At 41.1% G+C, this 22,187-nt stretch overlaps 1 protein-coding gene across 4 annotated transcripts in view; it reads left to right on the forward strand.

Moving 5' to 3' along the window:
- Positions 1 to 22,187, forward strand: part of si (sucrase-isomaltase) — a 181,395-nt gene that overhangs the window by 44,465 nt on the left and 114,743 nt on the right. For all 4 annotated transcript variants that reach the window (XR_010017658.1, XM_063045838.1, XM_063045836.1 and 1 more), the window contains exons 12-18: positions 6,631 to 6,747; positions 7,016 to 7,129; positions 7,230 to 7,314; positions 11,448 to 11,565; positions 13,575 to 13,746; positions 13,955 to 14,071; positions 14,204 to 14,358. Coding sequence is in view for 3 of the 4 variants with exons in the window: in XM_063045838.1 (XP_062901908.1) it covers positions 6,631 to 6,747; positions 7,016 to 7,129; positions 7,230 to 7,314; positions 11,448 to 11,565; positions 13,575 to 13,746; positions 13,955 to 14,071; positions 14,204 to 14,358 (878 nt within the window). In the remaining variant the exon portion in view is untranslated. The remainder of the gene's footprint in view (positions 1 to 6,630; positions 6,748 to 7,015; positions 7,130 to 7,229; positions 7,315 to 11,447; positions 11,566 to 13,574; positions 13,747 to 13,954; positions 14,072 to 14,203; positions 14,359 to 22,187) is intronic.

Raw genomic sequence — 22,187 nt, forward strand, 5'->3', positions numbered from 1 at the left:
AGGCATTAGTGTATAGGATTAAGGAAGAGGTAGGAGAGGAAACCTGTGCCTGAAGTCAGAGGAGGTAGGAGAGGTCCTTGATGAATATTTTGCTTCAATTTTCACCAGAGAGAGGGGCCATGATGATTGAGAGGACAGTGTAAAATAGGTTGATCATGTTGATGTTACGAAAGAAATGTGCTAGAACTTTTCAAAAACATTAGAATAGGTAAGTCCCTGGAACCAGATGGGATATACCCCAGGTTACAATTGGAAATGAGGAAGAGATTACTGCATCCTTGGCAATGACCGTTGCATCCTCACTGGCCATAGGAGTAGTACCAGATGATTGGAGGGTGGAAAATTTTGCTCCTTTGTCTAAGAAAGAGAGTAGGGATAATCCTGGCAATTATACTGCACACAATATCTGGAAAAAGGTAGATGATCTTGTAGTTAGGGGTTGTCAGGTATGACATTGTGGGCATCACTGAGCCATGGCAGAAAGAAGATCATAGTTGGGCATTTAATATCCAAGGATACATGTTATATCGAAAGGACAGACACGTAGGCAGAAGAGGTGTGATGGTTCTGTTGGTAAAAAATGAAATCAAATCCTTAGCAGGAAGTGACATGTAATCGGAGGATGTAGATCTCTTGTGGGTAGAGTTAAGAAACTGCAAGGGTAAAAAAACCCTGATGGAAGTTATATACAGACCTCCAAGCAGTAGTCAGGATGTGGGGTGCAATTACAATGGGAGATAAAAAGGCATGTAAAAAAGGGCAAGTGATACGAGCATCATGGATTATGCAGGTATATTGGGAAAATCAGGTTAGTGCTGAATCCCAAGAGATGAAATTTGTAGAATATGTATGAGACGGCTTTTTAGAACAGCTTGTGATTGAGCTGACTAGGGAAATGGTCATTCTGGATTGGTATTATGTAAAGACCCAGATTTGAAAGGAAACCTTAGGAGGCATAATTGAATTTTATATGATAGAATTTACTCAGCATTTTTAGAAGGAGTAGCTAAAATCAGATCTATATTACAGTGGAGTAAAGGGAATGATAGAGGCATGAAAAGGAGGCCAAAGTTGATTGGAGGTGATATTAGAAGGGATGATGGCAGAACAGCAAATGGTTGGAGTTTCTGGAGGGAAACTTGAAAGGTGCAGGATAGATATATCCCGAAGATGATGATGTATTCCAAAAGAAGGATGAGGCATCCGTGGCTGACAAGGGAGGCCAAAGAAAGCATAAATGCGAAAGACAGGGCATATAATATAGCAAAAATTAATGGGAAGGTTTTCAAAATCAACGGAAGGCAACTAAAAGGCCATAAAGAGAGAAAAGATGAAAATTAAGGGAAGCTAACCAACAATATAAAAGAGGATTAAAAAAAAGTTTTTGCAAATGTACAAAGAATAAAAGAGAAATGAGAGTGGACCACTGGAAAATTAAGCTGGAGAGGTAGTAATGGGAAACAAAGAAATGGAGGACAAGTCTAATAAGTAATTTGAGTTAGTCTTCACTGTGGAAGACAATAATAGAATACCAGACATGTGAGAGTCTTTGGAGCAGAAGTGAATGCTGTTGCTCTTACTAAGGAGAAGGTGCTTGGGAAGCTGAAATATCCAAAGGTAGATAAATCACCTGGACCAGATGGATTGAAGCCTAGGGTTCTAAAAGAGGTAACTGAAGAGATTGTGCAGGCATTAGTAGTGATCTTTCAAGAATCACTGAATTCTGGAAGGTTTCCTAAGGAATGGAAAGTTGCATATATCACTCCACTCTCTAACAGGTAGGGAGAGAGAAGAAAATTATAGGCCAGTTTGGCTACTTAAGTGGTTGGAAAGATGTTGGAGTCAATTATTATGGATGAGGTTTCATGCTATTTAGTGGCGCATGATAAAGTAGGCCAACGTCAGCATGGCTTCCTTAAGGGGAAATCTTGCCTGTCAAATCTGTTTGAAATCTGTGAGGGAACTATAAGCAGGGTAGACAAAGGAGAATCAGTGGATGTTGTTTATTTGTATTTTCAGAAAGCCTTGGATAAGGTACAATGCATGAGGCTGTTTAACAAAGTAAGTGCCTATGGTATTACAGAAAAGGATAGAAAATTGGGTGACTGGCAGGAGGAACAGAGTGGGAATAAAGTGGGCCTTTTTGATTGGCTTCCATTGACAAGTGATCTGACACAGGGGATGGTGTTGGGACTGCTTCTTTTCACATTGTATGCCAGTGATTTGGATGAAGGAATTGATGGCTTTATGGTCAAATTTGCAGATGATAGGTTGAGGGTTAGGATGGTAGGTTGAGGGTTAGGCAGTGTGAAGGAAGCAAGCTATCCCCAGAAGGACTTAGAAAGATTGGAGCAATGGGAAAAATGTGACAGATGGAATATATTGTAGAGAAGTCTGAAGGTCATGCACTTTGGCACTAGGAATGAAGTTGTGTGGATGACCAAATGGGGCAAAAAATTCAAAGATCAGAGGTGCAGAGGGACTTGGGAGTCCTTGTGCAGGGTTCTCTAAAGGTTGACTTGCAGGTTGAGTTAGTGGTAAGGAAGGTAAATGCAATGTTAGCATTCATTTTGAGAGGACTGGAATACAAAAACAAGGATGTAATGCTTTGGCTTTATAAGGCACTGGTCAGACCACGTTTGGAATGCCACGAGCAGTTATGGGCCCCTTTGTCTAAGAGAAGAAGTGTTGTCATTAAAGAGGGTTCAGAGGAGGTTCAAAAAATGATTCCAGGAATGAAAGGGTTAACATATGAGGAGCATTTGATGACTCTGGGTCTGTACTCACAGAGTTTAGAAGAATGAGCGGGGAATTTCATTAAAACCTATTGAATATTGAAAGGTCTGGATAAAGTGAATGTGATGAGGATTTTCCCCATTGTGGGTAAGTTTAGAACCAAAGGGAACAGCCTCAGAATTAAGAGACTTCCATTTAAAACGAAGGTGAGAAAAATTTCTTTAGCTAGAGGGTGGTGAATCTGTTCAACTCATTGCCACACTCGGCTGTGGGTCATAGGGTATATTTAAGGTAGAAGTTGATAGTTTCTCCATTAATCAGGCCGTCAAATGTTCTGGAAAGAAGGCAGGAGAATGTGGTTGAGAGAGGTGATGGATTGACCATGATGGACTGGTGGAGTAGACTCAATGAGCCAAAAAGCCGAATTCTGCACCCATGTCTTATGGTCTAATGATCTTATAGAACGGAGGAGGCAATTTGGACAGCAACATTAATGATTCTGATGGATATTATGTCATTTTGCTTTTTTATTAACAGCATATCTCTGCACCTTCTCGTTGTTTGCGTTGCTTGTGCTCCTATTCGGTGCTAACACACTGGCTGTAGTCGGGCTAATTTTTGGTAAGGAAGGCTGCATGTGGCCATGTCGCCCTGGGGTGAGAAGAAATGACTTTAATCCATCCCACTTCAGCATGAGCAGCAATAGTCTGAGCTTGCTAGTTTTCTACATGGAACATAGCCACCCATCACGATGGTTGGGGAGTGGTTGTGTCAGCCATCCAAATACTCTTTGGAAGATTAATTGAAGGACTGCTATGTCACCTGTAAAACCCTTTATTATTATTTTTTATATATGTACCCCTCTTACCGTGACTCATAACAAATCTGGCTAGTTAGCTAGCTCTGGCTTACGGCCACGTGACTCAGCATTGCAGGGGTAATAGTGAGAAGGCCATCTTCAATAAGCAACATACGTTGGGTTGGTATGATTCTGGTTCAACCGAACAGGAAAGTTGGAATGTTCCAATAAGGTAACGAAAATTGAGGTGAATGCTGTGTAAATACTGCTCCTTGAGAAGTTATCATTCACCAGGAAATAACAGACCTTACACCAGCATAAAATTAAAGTGGAAGAATATTTACAGATATTTCAACTTTAACAAACAGTTAATAGGAAAAAAAGGGACTATTGCAGTTAAACCATTCTAAATGTGCACATAAACATTGGAGCTCTTTTCTGAAGTAGTTGTGTGTATCGCTTTACTCATGGCGCTGAATCCACATCGCCAGTCACAGTTTGAACTTCCCTTGAAGAACGTTACAAATAAGCTGGCTCATTCAGAAGTATTGGGACTTCCTCCTTGGGACCATTCAACTGCACAAAGCGATGGGGTTTTCCCTGGTGCTCTTCTCCGCACCTTCTTCTCTTCCAACAACTCCCAACAAAAAAACACAAAGTCAATCACTCTCCCTCTGCAATCTGACCCCATCTAGCTCTCTCTAATATTCCAAGTTATCCCACTGGACCGAATGTTAAAATGCGTTATCAAACCCAGTTGGCTGACACAACATTTCTAAGTTGGGCAAATGGCTCCTTATCTCAGTTAAAGCCAAAACACTAGTCTATGAAGCTTAACTAACTGGATTTCCAGAAAACAGCTGAAATAAAATGCCCAACAGCATAGCAACAGAAATACAGTTTTAACTAGGGAATTATATATATTTTTGTAACTGTATGCTTTTCTGTTATCATAATTATATGTGTATATGTGACAGTGTGTGACTGTTGGTTCTGTGTTTTGCACCTTGGCCCCAGAGGAGCAGTGTTTCATTTGGCTGTATTAGTGTGTATGGTTGAATGACAACTAATCTTGAACTTGAGCATTGTTGTTTGAATCTATGATAGAGGCAGAATGAATAAGTTTGGCAGAAGCATGACCCTGCACCCTAGTTGGCTGGTCTTTCACAACACCACTTGGGCATTGCATGGGTTCTTAGTGCATTTAAATGACTATCTCCATTGACAGCCTATCTTGAGTCCTTTTCAGTGAAACTGATTTGTAACCTCGTGCACTGGGGAGCTTGTACCTTTCAAACTCTTTGATCAGGCTTCAGGGTCTTGTGCCACACCATGTATTAGTGCTGCCTCTGGGCTTGCTTTTAACTTTCCTGTAGTATTACGAAGTATGAAATTCATCATTCTCTTCTTGCTCTTCCAGTAATACCTGCCAAGGCACTGACTTCTGCTATTTGAGAGAAACAGAAGGGCAACTTGTAAGAGGAATGGTGCTGAGCGAGACTGACTGGGGGAGGTGGGTGGTGAGTGATGTTTGGGGCAGAAGAGAAGACAAGGAAGTGATGTGTAGGATCAGGTATGTGGAAGCTGTCAAAAGTGTCCTCTGGCAATGGCTACTCCAGTGACTGACTGCGAGCATTGTATCCCTCTTGTAGCTCAGGGACTGCAGACATGCCTGTCAACTGTAACCAATTGTCTCCTGCTGTTTGCCAAGATATCCTGCAAAGAGGAGAAATAAGTCATAGAAAGCTGAATACTTGTCTTGGGTGATGTTACTGTGATGATTGAATAGCTGGCAATGTGTTGTGGGCATGAGATTTGTAGTTGTATAAATGTGAGAGTGGAATGCATGTGTAACTGAGTAAATAAGTATGAATGAGACTGATAGATTTGAACTCTGAGTTGTGGAGACTGGTAGATGAGTGATAGTGGTGGGCTACACGAAGCAGTGTGAGCTGATGGCAGGACAGCTGTTCTCACTTGGGATTTGAAGTTGCAATCTTTACCTGACCATGAGAGAGACGATTGAATTTATTGAAATGTGGAAAGAAGTGAAGCAGTGTCTAGGTCCCTGGAGGCTGTCAATTGACATTGAAGAGCATAGAGATCTGTTCACTCGCTTTGGCGGAGGTTTGCAGGAGGGCATCCCTTCTCCACCCAAGCCCTCAGTACATTGCTGGAAATTGTGCTACTCTGCCCTTCCTCTGCAGCGTTGTTATTCAGCTATTCCCAGTTTACAGTGTATTTTCAGAAGTCCTATCGCCCCACCACTCCTCACCATTAAAGGGAGCAGGCTGGCAAAAGCTGACTTGAAGTGCTGTTGGCCACTTGATGCTGGTGGTGTTCAGTCTGGCTACACTGATATGTTGTGCGAATGAGAAGACAGCATTCAGTTGGGATGCTGCCTGCGTAAGAATCTGCAGGTCAATTGTACCTTCCAACTCTCATGGCCAGGTTAGCTGTTTTTGGACTTTTCCTCCAAGGACATAAATGATCCCCATGATATATTGATACATTAATAATCACAATGCATATGACTACAGTGAAGCTGCTCAATTACTTCATTTCTGATGTTGATATTAGAATTACACACTACTGGTCTTTTGGGAGCATCCAATCAAAAGCAATTTGGCATCCAAGGTTGCCGGCTGTGAAACACAGCAACATCTAGTATTGGAATCAGCCTAGCAAGGCTGAATTGTTGAATTCTGACCCAAGCAACACAAATAAAGTGAGATTCAATAAATTAGTGGGTTTGTTTCAGTAGGTAATAAATCACCATAAAAATCTAACAGATTCATTAGTAGACTTTAGGAATAGGATCCTCAGGTTAGTTATAATGTGTGTCAGTGTCAATTTCACCTGTATTATTAAATAAGATGATGCTCAGGGGAGGTAAAGTGGAGGACAAGTGAAGGAGTGTGCCACTCTTCACCAACAGATATTAAGCATTTCTCCAGTAAAACTGATTATTTAAATTCATCCATTATTTTCCTAACACAGTACACATTAAACAGTAGTCATTAATGTCTTGGGGAAAAATTAACTGATGGTTGTGGGTCCTGATTGTTCATTATTCCCTTCATCTTCAAATCTAGGACCCAGCCATTAGCATCGACAAGCTGATTGATGGCCCATATCATTCTTATGATATTGGTACAGAATTGGGAGTCTGGATCAATGAATCTGATGGAAAAACACCCCTAAAGGGAGAGGTAATGGAAACAAACTGTGGTTCTCAAAATGATAGTGAGAAATCTTGAAAAAATGAAATCCGGCAATATAAACTCTAATTGGAATGGAGAAATCAGTTTAGGTTCCTATTTATAATATTATACTGTAAATTTTTAAGTTAAAAGAAACTTTTACTACCTAATGAGTTAATACCTGATTCACAGAACTGTTTGTTTTATTTCATGTTTAATATGATGATAACATGCATTATTTTACAAATAGTTCAGTTGTGTTTTCTGTCTCATTCAGGTCTGGCCGGGCATAACAGTCTTTCCGGACTATACTAACCCCCAGTGTATTAAATGGTGGATAAGTGAATGTGATAAATTCTATCAAGAAATAAAATATGATGGCCTTTGGATTGTATGTTCCATTTTATCTTATTTGTTAATAATTCTTCCCTTCTAAATCTAATTCTAACTCTCATAATGTTTATTAATTTTGTGCTATATCTCATTTATAGGATATGAATGAGGTGTCAAGTTTCAAACAAGGTTCAGTAAATGGATGTATTAAAAACGAATGGAATAATCCTCCTTTCACTCCAAGTAGGTTTCATTTTTGGAAGCGAATAAGCTTTACACTTCAATCATAGGATATTTAAAAAGCCTCAACCTGCAATCTTCAGGTGGCTTATTGGCTTGAATTGTACAGGCGCTAATAATTGAGTATTTTCCATACTAATACCTTGGGTCCAAATTATGAATTTCACTCCACACTTGTTAATAAGGTTTCAGAATAAATATCTGCTGTTGTTACAATATTAACTTGGTTTCTTTCTTCACAGAAGTTGCCTGTCTGGCTGAGTATTTCCAGTATTTTCTGATTTTTTTTTCAGATTTCAAGCAAATGCAACTTTTGTTTTTCAATAAATACCTTTATATTTTTGTATCAACATTTACATAACACTTTAGGGAAGTAAACTCGGTTTATAAAAGAATCTTTTCAAAATTCTCGTATTATTTAAACATAGAACATAGAATAGTACAGCACATTACAGGTCCTTCGGCCCACAATGTTGTGCCGACCCTCAAACCCTGCCTCCCAAATAAACCCCCCCCAACCTTAAATTCCTCCATATACCTGTCTAGTAGTCTCTTAAACTTTACGAGTGTATCTGCCTCCACCACTGACTCAGGCAGTGCATTCCACACACCAATCACTCTCTGAGTAAAAAACCTTCCTCTAATATCCCCCTTGAACTTCCCACCCCTTACCTTAAAGCCATGTCCTCTTGTATTGAGCAGTGGTGCCCTGGGAAAGAGTTGCAGGCTATCCCTTCTATCTGTTCCTCTTATTATCTTGTACACCTCTATCATGTCTCCTCTCATCCTCCTTCTCTCTAAAGAGTAAAGCCCTAGCTCCCTTAATCTCTGATCATAATGCATACTTTCTAAACCAGGCAGCATCCTGGTAAATCTCCTCTGTACCCTTTCCAATGCTTCCACATCCTTCCTATAGTGAGGTGACCAGAACTGGACACAGTACTCCAAGTGTGGCCTAACCAGAGTTTTATAGAGCTGCATTATTACATCGCGACTCTTAAACTCTGTCCCTCGACTTATGAAAGCTAACACCCCATAAGTTTTCTTAACTACCCTATCTACCTGTGAGGCAACTTTCAGGGATCTGCGGGCAGGTATCCCCAGATCCCTCTGCTCCTCCACACTACCAAGTATCCTACCATTTACTTTGTACTCTGCCTTGGAGTTTGTCCTTCCAAAGTGTAGCACCTCACACCTCTCTGGGTTGAACTCCATCTGCCACTTCTCAGCCCACTTCTGCATCCTATCAATGTCTCTCTGCAATCTTCGACAATCCTCTACAGTATCTACAACACCACCAAGCTTTGTGTCATCTGCAAACTTGCCAACCCACTCCTCTACCCCCACATCCAGGTCGTTAATGAAAATCATGAACAGTACAGGTCCCAGAACAGATCCTTGTGGGACACCACTAGTCACAATCCTCCAATCTGAATGTACTCCCTCCACCACGACCCTCTGCCTTCTGCAGGCAAGCCAATTCTGAATCCACCTGGCCAAACTTCCCTGGATCCCATGCCTTCTGACTTTCTGAATAAGCCTACCGTGTGGAACCTTGTCAAATGCCTTACTAAAATCCATATAGATCACATCCACTGCATTACCCTGATCTATATGCCTGGTCACCTCCTCAAAGAACTCTATCAGGCTTGTTAGGCACAATCTGCCCTTCTCAAAGCCATGCTGACTGTCCCTGATCAGACCATGTTTCTCTGAATGCCCATAGATCCTATCTCTAAGAATCTTTTCCAACAGCTTTCACACCACAGACGTAAGGCTCACTGGTCTATAATTACCCGGACTATCCCTACTACCTTTTTTGAACAAGGGGACAACATTTGCCTCCCTCCAATCCTCCGGTACCATTCCCGTGGACAACAAGGACATAAAGATCCCAGCCAGAGTCTCAGCAATCTCTTTCCTCGCCTCATGGAGCAGCCTGGGGACTATTCCATCAGGCCCCAGGGACTTATCTGTCCTAATGTATTTTAACAACTCCAACACCTCCTCTCCCTTAATAGCAACATGTTCCAAAAATCAACGTCACTCATATTGTCCTCACCATCATCAAGTTCCCTCTCATTGGTGAAAACCGAAGAGAAGTATTTATTGAGGACCTTGCTCACTTCCACAGCCTCCAGGCACGTCTTCTTACCTTTATCTCTAATCGGTCTTACCTTCACTCCTGTGATCCTTTTGTTCTTCACATAATTGAAATATGCCTTGGGGTTTTCCTTTACCCTACTCGCCAAGGCCTTCTCATGCCCCCTTCTTGCTCTTCTCAGCCCCTTCTTAAGCTCCTTTCTTGCTTCCCTATATTCCTCAATAGACCCATCTGATCCTTGCTTCCTAAACTTCATTAATGCTGCCTTCTTCCATGTGATTAGATTTTCCACCTCACTTGTCACCCATGGTTCCTTCACCCTACCATTCTTTATCTTCCTCACCTGGACAAATTTATCCCTAACATCCTGCAAGAGATCTCTAAACATCGACCACATGACCATAGTACATTTCCCTGCAAAAACATCATCCCAATTCACACCCACAAGTTCTAGCCTTATAGCCTCATAATTTGCCCTTCATCAATTAAAAATTTTCCTGTCCTCTCTGATTCTATCCTTTTCTATGATAATGCTAAAGGCCAGGGAGCGGTGGTCACTGTCCCCCAGATGTTCACCCACTGAAACATCTGTGACCTGACCCGGTTCATTACCTAGTACTAGATCTAGTATGGCATTCCCCCTAGTCGGCCTGTCCACATACTGTAACAGGAATCTGTCCTGGACACACTTAACAAACTCTGCCCCATCTAAACCCTTGGAAGTAATCAGGTGCCAATCAATATTAGGGAAGTTAAAGTCATCCATGGTAACAACCCTGTTATTTTTGCACCTTTCCAAAATTTGCCTGCCAGTCTGCTCCTTGGTATCTCTGCTGCTACCAGGGGGCCTATAGAATACTCCCAATAGAGTAACTGCTCCCTTCCTGTTCCTGACTTCCACCCATACTGACTCAAAAGAGCATCCTGCTACATTACCCACTCTTTCTGTAGCTGTAATAGTATCCCTGACCAGTAATGCCACCCCACCTCCCCTTCCCCCCCCCCCATCCCTTTTAAAGCACTGAAATCCAGGAATATTGAGAATCCATTCCCGTCCTGGTGCCAGCCAAGTCACTGTAATGGCCACTACATCATAATTCCATGTGTGTATCCAAGCTGTCAGTTCATCACCTTTGTTCCTGATGCTTCTTGCATTGAGGTACACACACTTCAGCCCTTCTGCCTTACTACCTTTACGCCATTTATTCTGCTTCTCTTACTTCAAAGCCTCTCTATATGTTAGATCTGGCTTTACTCCATGCACTTCTTTCACTGCTCTATCGCTCCGGGTCCCATCCCCCTTGCAAATTAGTTTAAACCCCCCTGAACCATGCTAGCAAACCTACCTGCAAGAATATTGCTTCCCCTTGGGTTCAGGTGCAACCCATCCAATCTGTACAGTAGTTAATGTAGTTAGAAATCTGTTTACCTTCGGAAGGACTCTTCCCTTTTGTTCCTGTAGAATAAAACTGCTAATGGAGAAATGATTGGAAAGAACATTGCCTTCAAGTATTGGTTCCTGGTTTCTTCTTCATAAAACTACATATGATTTGAACCCTACAATATACGGATTCGTTTCACAGTTCTATTGGTGCATAAATATTTTCAAATTTGTGCATATGTTTATGATACTGTACACACTTTTGAAAGTATGTCAAGTCACTATCTTTGAGAACCTGTTCCCTGTCTTGTAAAATTCATCTGGCTTTTTCTACCGAGATTTTTAATTGCCAGTTTGAATTATTCCATGTAGAGTAATTAAGAGGAGAATATTTAGTGATTACTCTGCATTTCTGCATGGGATTTGCCTTTGAGACCGGAGAGTGAGAGATCCTAACCTATAGTGTAATATTTTACTGGATGCTTTAATCAAAAAATAAGGTGTTGAAATAAAATCCATATAACATAGAATTACAATTATTTTTCACTAAATGCTATTACTATTTTGTAGTAAAATAACTGCTGAAGCCATGAATTTAATACACGTGTTTGGAAATCACAAATAATTTTCATAAATTATTTTCTTTCGAAGGGATTCTTGACAAATTAATGTACTCCAAGACTCTTTGCATGGATGCCAGACAAACTCAGGGAATACATTATGATCTGCACAGTCTTTATGGTCACTCAATGATACTTGCTACTGAAGAGTAAGTATTAAATATAGAGTGTGTTTTAATGTGTTTATGAAATTCTCTGTTATGGTGTGAAAAGTTTGGCTAGTTGTTTTGTTTCAGAGCATTAGAACTATCCAGTGCACAGTGCTTTCTTGGAACAAATGACCCAGTCTCATTTTTATGCTTTTTGATGCACAGAGAAGAGTAGTAAGTAAGTAATCAGCCACATGTTGCTGTTACCATCTTATGTTGAATTCTACTCTAACCACTTGGATGAAAGATCTAGATGTCTACTGTCTAATCCATTGAACTTCTTTCACCTGTAAGTAGCATTGCTTACAGTGTGGAAGTAACTTATCTCTAGCTAAGTTATTCCTGTATTCAACACTCTGAAAAGATATTTTCATATATGTCTCAATTACTATAAATACGTACTATTAACAAGATATACTACAGCATCGATGAAAAGCATTCAGCCACAAAGAGTGTGGACGCCTCTTAAAATGCTAGTTTGGACCTTTCCCATGTTTTTTGTTCAAAATGCTGAACCAATTTTGGTTTGAGAGATAACACACATCCTATCGTCATGATTCTTTCTCTCAAGTCATTTCATATGAAAGCATCTTTTAGTCTTCTGATTTAGAGAGTTTGTAACTACATTGAAAATGTATGCATCAGTCCTCTTCATTGGAGATTATAGGTATTGCCTGTTCAAGAAATTTAAAAAAAATATACCTTGGTAAGATCAGACAAGCTCTCATGCACAATTATATGGAAGTAAAATAGAAATAAAAGACATTCTTAAATAAAAATCTTGTGCTTTTGAACTGCTTTTCTTTTCCAGTTCAGAACTTAGTAATATGCTGTCATTCATTTAAAACTGTGGCCTAAGTAATGTTCTTCACATAATTTAATATGTAGTATTCACTCCTGTGGTGACTGCCTCTATTTTACTAGAATAGGTGGGAAAATAATGACGTGTTAGTTTTAGATAGAACCTTAATATCATAGAAGAATAAGAATTTTTGTCTACTCTGAAGACATTTCTTTTTTTTACCTTTTTTCTTATTTTGCCTCACAAAATATTGACTTTTTTTCCTTTATTGCTTCCACCATTTTGTTCAAAATAGTTCTCAACATTGCCTTGATTCTGTAAGGATATTCCCTGTACCTTCTCAAATTCTAATCACAGACCAGAACAATCTTTCAAATAACCAACATATATAACTGAAAGTAGTTCATCTCACCTTCTGTTGAAGTTAAGTATGAAATGAGAACTTTACCACAGATTTCAAGTCTTTTGCATCATGACAGCTAGTGTTAGAGACCTGGACTGGGAATGAAGGCTGGAGATTTGTTCAGCTGATCATCTGGAGGAATGTGACAGCTAGGCCAGACTTTGCACTTGAATTTAATATCTGTACACTTCCAGCTGAGGTCAATGACCATTGATCAACAGCAACAACCCTTAGTAAATTTCTTTTTCCACCAAATGTATCAGGGTTAATTATAGCATCACACTAAAGGCCAGCTGAGAATTAAGATTAACTGAAAAAAGCAAAACGTTTCAGATTTCTAGGAACTGCAGTGAAAATAGGCAATGCTGAACATTTTTACCTAACATCTGCAGAGAGACAGCTAGAATTAAGATTCCGGATTATTGAACTTCATGCCTTTTATACAATTGTTTAGATTGCTTGGAAACTTAAGGAATAGAATGTATCCTTACCCTGATAACAGTAGATAAGTGCAGTGTCACCATTTGTACTTGCGTCCTAATATTCAGTACTGCCCAGGCCTGTATTTTCTCATATATTGATGCCTGCAACCAAAAGATGAATCTCACCACATAATCCCACTGAACTTTTCAATAGAAGCTAATGATGCATAGACTCTCCAAAACAATTAATTAGTAAATTGTAATACATTTTTAGTTGTCAGAAAATATTAATATGGCATTTGAATATTCACCATTAGATCATACATGCATATACTGTGTGCTACCTACATTCCATCAGTAATTCCTTTGTTTAATATTGCAGTGTAATTAAGCATGTGTTCCCTGGGAAACGTAGTATTATTCTATCTCGATCGACTTTTGCTGGCTCAGGAAAATACTCAGGACATTGGCTGGGAGATAATGCTGCAAACTGGAATGACATCAAATGGGCAATTCCTGGAATGCTGGAGTTCAATCTCTTTGGTATTCCATATGTAAGTGGATTTTAGAACACATAAAAGATACGTTCATTTTTGTATAAGTTTTCAAGGTATGCCTGTTCTGTGACATGAATTATCCAAACAGAAGAAAGCCAATCAAAATAAATATTTATCTTATAGAGAATTTGTGTGTTTAAAGAAGCTGAATAACTACAATCCTTTGAAGGAATAAGAGAATTACAACTTTTCTTCACCTTTGCAGATTGGGGCAGACATTTGTGGTTTCTTTGATAATTCAGCTGAAGAACTGTGTAGGAGATGGATGCAGGTTGGAGCTTTTTATCCATTTTGTCGGAACCACAATGCTGAAAATTATGAAGTAAGATTTCAAAAGCTGGCTATGAATATTTTATTGCAATAGGAGGAAATAAATTATCACTGTGATATTAGGTTCGATTTTATTAATAACTATGGTAACGCAATTCTTTGTTCTTATGCAAACTTTTTGTAGCCTCAAGATCCAGCTTTTTTTGGTGAAAACTCACTTTTAGTGAACAGTTCCAAGCATTACCTGAATATTCGGTACACATTGCTTCCTTATCTCTACACGCTCTTTCACAAGGCTCACACCTCTGGAGACACTGTTGTTCGACCACTGCTTCATGAGTAAGTTTATTGGAAGATCAATAAAAGTTGATGATTAAACACATATCAGGACAGTATGAATCCATTTTCCGGGAAAGAGCAGTTTTGTAGACTAAACTTCAACAAACGTTATTTCTGCTTGAACAGTTTGAACTGAAATTAAGATGGACAATAAGTTTGCTTAAAGCTGCTCAATGGCAATTGGTCAAATAATTTACTACTTCCAGTTGATCTGGCTTTGATCTTCTCTCCATCGTTATTATACCCATTTGAGCCTGACCATAACATCTATGAATTACATGAGTTTAAAACCATATTTTCTTCACTGAATATCACCGCCATAGGCTATTATCGCAAACTTTCAAATAAGCCTCTTAAAATGGAATGGCCAGGGACCTGAGAGGAAGCTATCTGTCTCAGTCAATAAGAGAGTTATTGGGAAGTACAGGAGGATCTGGGTGCAGAAGGAAAACAGAGTATTGTTGGCTGGATAGAAATTAATTCAAACAAATGATCTGTTTTTGGGCAAGATTTGCACAGATGTAATCTGCAAAGATTACCTTTATGAGTTGTATCTTTCATGTCTGAGGGTCATGTTAACAATTCTTAAATAACTAGGTGCACTCTATTTTCACCTTGGTCGTTACAGATTACAGACCGAATAAGTTTGACACAGAATCAATTTACTAGTGAGCAAACACAGTTTAAGTGTATCGGTTCTTGCGTAGGAGATTGTCATAGGACATAGAACATAGAACATAAGACATTACAGCACAAGATCAAGCCCTTCAGCCCACACAGTTGTGCCAAACCAGACGAATGTGTAATCAAATGGCCAGCTAAACTAATCACCTCTGCCTTCCATTTTCTTCACATTCGTGTGCCTATCTAAACAGCTCTTAAAAGTCTCTAATGTAAGTGCCTCTACCAATAGGCAGTGCATTCCAGGCACCCACTACTTTTGCCCCTCACATCACTTTGAAATTACCCCCATTCACCTTACATGCATGCCCTCTGGTATTAGTCATTTCAACCCCGGGAAAAATACTGTCTGTCGACTCTATCTATGCCTTTAATAAAGTTCTATCTTCTATCAGATCTCCTCTCAGCCTCCACCACTTCAGAGAAAAGAGCCTAAGTTTACCCGACCTCTCATCCCCTCTAATCCAGCCAGCACCTTGCACCCTCTCCAAAACCTTGACATCCTTCCTGTGAGGTGGTGACTAGAACTGCATGTAATATCCAGATTTGACCTAACTAGAGTTTTATAAAGCTGCAATATAACTCCCTGAGGTTTGAACTCAGTGTCTTGACGAATAAAGGCAAGTATTCCATATGCCTTCTTAACCACCCTATCAACCTGTGTAACCAGTATCAGGGAGCTAAGAACTTGGACCCCAAGATTCTTCTGCTCGTCAACATTTTTAAAGATCTTAACTTTAACAGTGTACTGTCTCTTTACATTTGACCTACCGAAGTGCAACACTTCACTGTTTGCTGGGTTAAACTCCATCTGCCAGTCTCCAGCTATATCTACAAATATCTAGCTATATCCTTTGCCAGTCTTCGTCACTAACCATAACACCACTAACCTTCCTAATACCTGCAAACTTATTAACCCACCCATCTATATTTTCATCCAGGTCATTTATATACATCTCAAACAGCTGAGGTCGCAGCACAGATTCCTGCAGAATGCCACTAATCACAAACCTCCAGCTAGAATAAATCCCTTTGACCACTACCCTCTGACATCTATGAGCAAGCCACTTCTGAATCCAAATGGCCAATTCTCCATGGATCCCATGCATCTTAATCTTCTGGATGAGCCTCCCATGAGGGACCTTTCCAAATGCTGTGATAAAATCCATGTAGACAACATCCTGTGGCTGTACCCCTTGACAATAAGTACTCCAGTTTGAGTACTTTGGGGGGGGGGGAACAGCCCACCTGGGGGAAGCGATAGTGATCGTGCCTCTGGCACAGAGTCTTGCCCTGTGGCTCAGAAGGGTAGGGTAAGGAAGAGGAAGGCAGTAGTGATAGGGGACACTATAGTTAGGGGTCAGACAGGCGATTCTGTGGATGTAGGAAAGAAACTCGGATGGTAGTTTGCCTCCCAGATGCCAGGATCCGGGATGTTTCAGATTGCGTCCAAGATATCCTGCAGTGGGAGGGAGAACATCCAGAGGTCGTGGTACATATTGGTACCAATGACATAGGTAGGAAAAGGGAAAAGGTCCTGAAAAAAGAGTACAGTGAGTTAGGAAGGAAGTTGAGAAGCAGGATCGCAAAGGTAGTAATCTCGGGATTACTGCCTGTGCCACGTGACAGTGAGTATAGGAATAGAGTGAGGTGAAGGATAAATGCGTGGCTGAGGGATTGGAGCAGGGGGCAGGGATTCAGATTTCTGGATCATTGGGACCTCTTTTGGGGCAGGTGTGACCTGTACAAAAAGGATGGGTTGCACTTGAATCCCAGGGGGACCAATATCCTAGCAGGGAGGTTTGCTGAGGCTACTGGGGAGAGTTTATACAAGAATTGTTGGGGGGTGGGAACCGAACTGAAGAAATTGGGGAAGAAGAAGTTGGCTCACAAATAGAAAAAGCTTGTAGACGATGCGAGAGGGAGGATAGGCAGGTGATAGAGAAGGGACGCGCTCAGACCGGAGGTTTGAGATGCGTCTATTTTAACGTAAGGAGTGTTGTGAATAAAGCAGATGAGCTTAGATCAGTATTTGGAGATATGATGTGGTGGCCATTGCAGAGACTTGGATGGCTCAGGGACAGGAATGGTTACTTCAAGTGCCGTGTTTTAGATGCTTCAGAAAGGACAGGGAGGCAGGCAGATGAGGTGGGGGCATGGCACTGTTGATCAGAAATAGTGTCACAGCTGCAGAAAAGGTGGACGCCATGGAGGGATTGTCTACAGAGTCTCTGTGGGTGGAGGTTAGGAACAGGAAGGGGTCAATAACTTTATTGGGTGTTTTTTATAGGCCACCCAATAGTAACAGGGATATTGAGGAGCAGATAGGGAAACAGATCCTGGAAAGGTGTAATAATAACAGAGTTGTCATGATGGAAGATTTTAACTTCCCAAATATCGTTTGGTATCTCCCTAGAGCAAGGGGTTTAGATGGGGTGGAGTTTGTTAGGTGTGTTCAGGAAGGTTTCTTGACACTATATGTAGATAAGCCTACAAGAGGAGAAGCTATACTTGATTTGGTGTTGGGAATTGAACCTGGTCAGGTGTCAGATCTCTCAGTGGGAGAGCATTTTAGAGATAGTGATCATAATTCTATCTCCTTTACAATAGCATTGCAGAGAGATAGGAACAGAGAAGTTCGAAAAGCGTTTAATTGGAATATGGGGAATTATGAGGCTATCAGGCAGGAAATTGGAAGCTTAAATTGGAAACAGATGTTCTCAGGGGATGTTTGTGTGGAGTTCTGCATAGGTACGTTCCATAGAGACCGGGAAGTTATGGTAGGGTACCGGAACCGTGGTGTACAAAGGCTGTAATAAATCTAGTCAAGAAGAAAAGGAAAGCTAACAAAAGGTTCAGAGGGCTAGGTAATATTAGAGATCTAGAAGATTATAAGGCGAATAGGAAGGAGCTTAAGAAGGAAATTAGGAGAACCAGAAGGGACCATGTGAACCCCAAGGCATTCTACAAGTATGTGAAGAGCAAGAGGTTAAGACGTGAAAGAATAGGACCTATCAAGTGTGACAGTGGAAAAGTTTGTAGGGAAGCGGAGGAAATATCAGAGGTACTTAATGAATACTTTACTTTAGTATTCACAATGGAAAAGGATCTTGGTGATTGTAGTGATGACTTGCAGCAGACTGAAAAGCTTGAGCATGTAGATATTAAGGAAGAGGATGTGCTAGAGCTTTTGGAGAGCATCAAGTTGGATAAGTCGTCAGGACCGGATGAGATGCACCCCAGGCTATTGTGGGAGGTGAGGGAGGAGATTGCTGAGCCTCTGGCAATGATCTTTGCATCATCAGTGGGGACGGGAGAGGTTCCAGAGCATTGGAGGATTGCGGATGTTGTTCCTTTATTCAAGAAAGGGAGTAGAGATAGCCCAGGAAATTATAGACCAGTGAGTCTTACCTCAGTGGTTGGTAAGTTGATGGAGAAGATCCTGAGAGGCAGGATTTATGAACATTTAGAGAGGTATAATATGATTAGAAATAGCTAGCATGGCTTTGTCAAGGGCAGGTCGTTCCTTATGAGCCCGATTGAATTTTTTGAGGATGTGACTAAACACATTGATGAAGGAAGAGCAGTAGATGTAGTGCATATAGATTTTAGCAAGGCATCTGATAAGGTACCCCATGCAAGGCTTTTTGAGTAAGTAAGGAGGCATGGGATCCAAGGGTACATTGCTTTGTGGATCCAGCACTGGCTTGCCCACAGAAGGGAAAGAGTGGTTGTAGACGGGTCATATTCCGCATGGAGGTCAGGCACCAGTGGTGTGCCTCAGGGATCAGTTCTGGGACCCTTACTCTTAGTGATTTTTATAAATAACCTGGATGAGGAAGTGGAGGGATGGGTTAGTAAGTTTGCTGATGACACAAAGGTTGGAGGTGTTGTGGGTAGTGTGGAGGGCTGTCAGAGGTTACAGCGGGATATTGATAGGATGCAAAACTGGGCTGAGAAGTGGCAGATGGAGTTCAACCCAGATAAGTGTGAAGTGGTTCATTTTGGTAGGTCAAATATGATGGCAGAATATAGTATTAATGGTAAGACTCTTGGCAGTATGGAGGATCAGAGGGGTCTTGGGGTCCGAGTCCATAGGACGCTCAAAGCAACTGCGCAGGTTGACTCTGTGGTTAAGAAGGTGTATGGTGTATTGGCCTTCATCAATCATGGAATTGAATTTAGGAGCCGAGAGGTAATGTTGCAGCTATATAGGACCCTGATCAGACCCCAATGGGAGTATTGTGCCCGGTTCTGGTCGCCCCTCTACAGGAAGGGTGTGGAATCCATAGGAAGGGTGCAGAGGAGATTTACAAGGATGTTGCCTGGATTGGGGTGCATGTCTTATGGGAATAGGTTGAGTGAACTCGGCCTTTTCTCCTTGGAGTGACGGAAGATGAGCGGTGACTTGATAGAGGTATATAAGATGATGAGAGGCATTGATCGTGTGGATAGTCAGAGGCTTTTTCCCAGGGCTGAAATGGTTGCCACAACAGGACACAGGGTTAAGGTGCTAGGGAGTAGGTACAGAGGAGATGTCAGAGGTAAGTTTTTTACTCAGAGAGAAGTGAGTGCGTGGAATGGGCTGTCGGCAACGGTGGTGGAGGCGGATACGATAGGGTCTTTTAGGAGACTTTTGGATACATACATCGAGCTTAGAAAAATAGGGGGCTATAGGTAAGCCTAGTAGTTTCTAAGGTCGGGACATGTTCTGCACAACTTTGTGGGCCGAAGGGCCTGTATTGTGCTGTAGGTTTTCTATGTCTCTATCCACAGCTCTACCTTCATTAATCATATTTGTCACCTCATCAAAAATCTTCTTCAAATTAGTGGGACACAACGTGCCCTACACAAAGCCTATGGCCCTATTAGGCCCTAGTTTTCCAAATATTCATAAATACTAACCCTAAGAATTCTTTCCAGTACCTTCCCCAGCACTGACATGAGACTCATTGGTTTATAGTTTTCAGAATTATTCGTGGTTCACTTTTCGAATAATGGAACAACATTAGCTACTCACCAGTCCATTGACATGTCGCCTGTGGCTGAAAAATATTGGTCAAGGCCCGAATAATCTCTTTTCTTACATCTCTCAATAACCTGGGTTGAATCCCATCAGGTGCTGGGGACTTACCCAGCTTAATGCTCTTTAACAGACCCAACACTACCTCCTCCTTTACTTCGGAATGCCCTGGGCTATGAATACGCTCAGCACTGAGCTCCCTACCCTCCACATCCTTCCCTTTGCTAAATACTGATGTAAAATACTCATTAAGGACCTCACCCACATCATCAGCATCCAAACAAATGTTCCCCTCTTTATCAAGCGAGAGAATCTGCAGATGCTGGAAAGCCAAGCAACACACACACACACACACACACACACACACACAGGACCTAATGAATGGTCTCAGCCCGATACGTCGACTGTACTCTTTTTCATAGATGCTGCCTGGCCTGCTGAACTCCTCCAGCATTGTGTGTGTACACCCCTTTTTAACCATAACTGGTTCTACCCTCTCCCTAGTTATTCTCTTGCTCTTGTATGCATAGAATAGCTAGGGATTCTCTTTAATCCTGCTTGTCAAGGACTTTTCCATGGCCCCTCCTGGATTTCCTAATTCCCTTCGAGTTTTTTTCTGGTTTCTTTATAGTCCTTGATGGCTCCGTTTGATTCTAGCTTTCTAAGCTTTTCCTTTGTCCTCTTGACTAAATTCATCACCTGTCTTGACATCCTTACCTTGCCATCCTTGTCTTTCCTTCTTACTGGAACTATAGTCTGCTCTATGCAGTTGCTCTTTAAACACCCTAGAGGTGTCAGATGTGGACTTGCCCATTCTTGACTAATGCTCTCATAATTTGCCCTGCTCCAACTTAATACTCTCCTGCAAGCTCCATACTTAGCCTTATCCGTAGCTATCTTAAAACTTAAGGAATTGTGGTCACTGTTCCCTAACTGCTCACCCACTGAAAGGTTGGTCACCTGCCCAGGCTCATTACTGCCCCAGGTCCAGTACAGCTGCTGCTCTTGTTGGGCTATCTGCATATTGATTTAAGAAACCCTCTTTCCCTATCTAAATCTCTTGCACTAAGAAGGTCCCAATTTTTATTAGGGAAGTTGAAGTCCTCCATGATAGCAACCCTATTGTTTTCACTTTTCCTTAATCTGCCTGCATATCTGTTCCTCAATGTCCTGGTGGCTTTGGGAGGGTCTGTGCTACAATCCCATCAGAGTGTAATCTCTTCCTATTTTTGAGTTCTACCCATATAAACTCAGTGAATAAACCCTCCACCATGTCTCCTTTGAGTGCAGCTGTGATATTGCCCAGATTAGGAGTGCAACTCATTCCACACCCACCACCCCCCCCCACCGCCCACCTCCCTCTCTATCTTTCCTAAAACACTGAAACCCTGGAATATTAAGCACTGATTCCTGTCCCTCTCTCAACCAAGTGTCTGTAATGGCGACAACATCAAATTTCCATGTTCTAGGTTCATGACCTTTATCCAGGCTCTGACTTCATCACCTTTAACATCATACACCTTGTATTTATACCCATAGAATAGAGAATAGGTTATTGCTGTTGCTTATCCAACCCTTGACCAATGGGTCTGATCCCCGATATTATAATCCTTTCTTAAACCTCTGCAATATTTCTCAGCTTTTTTGATGACACAGGCTTCAAGCTATCAACCTTATCTTTTCCATGTCTAGATTTGACTTTCCTCAAAGCCAACTTATCTGGGGTTCACATCACAGTCACATAGATTTCTACCTGTAATTTGAGTCTTGTGACTATCACGTAGCTTCCCAAGTTTCAGCAAAATTGCTTTTTGTTAAATTTTCATATTCCAATCACTTCAAGGTCAGAGTTCCACCTTTGTGCCTTCCATGTAATTGCCCACTCCTCTCCTTTCTTCTGGTGTTGTTTTTTCATGTAATTCCTGTTTTTCTCTCTACCCCCGACTCCTGCAAAATTCTGCCTAATGCCTTGGAGGATTTTTGCAACTTAAAAGAAAAATGTAAAATCTTGTCTCCATTATGCTTTGTGTTTCTAACACTCAGTTTAAACTAGTTTTTCCAAGAGATATAAAATGTTTTGATTGTATTTGTTTTTGGTAATAATTTATATAATATTAATATCCTC

The sequence above is a fragment of the Mobula hypostoma genome, chromosome 4, assembly GCF_963921235.1.
Source record: "Mobula hypostoma chromosome 4, sMobHyp1.1, whole genome shotgun sequence".
NCBI lineage: Eukaryota > Metazoa > Chordata > Chondrichthyes > Myliobatiformes > Myliobatidae > Mobula > Mobula hypostoma.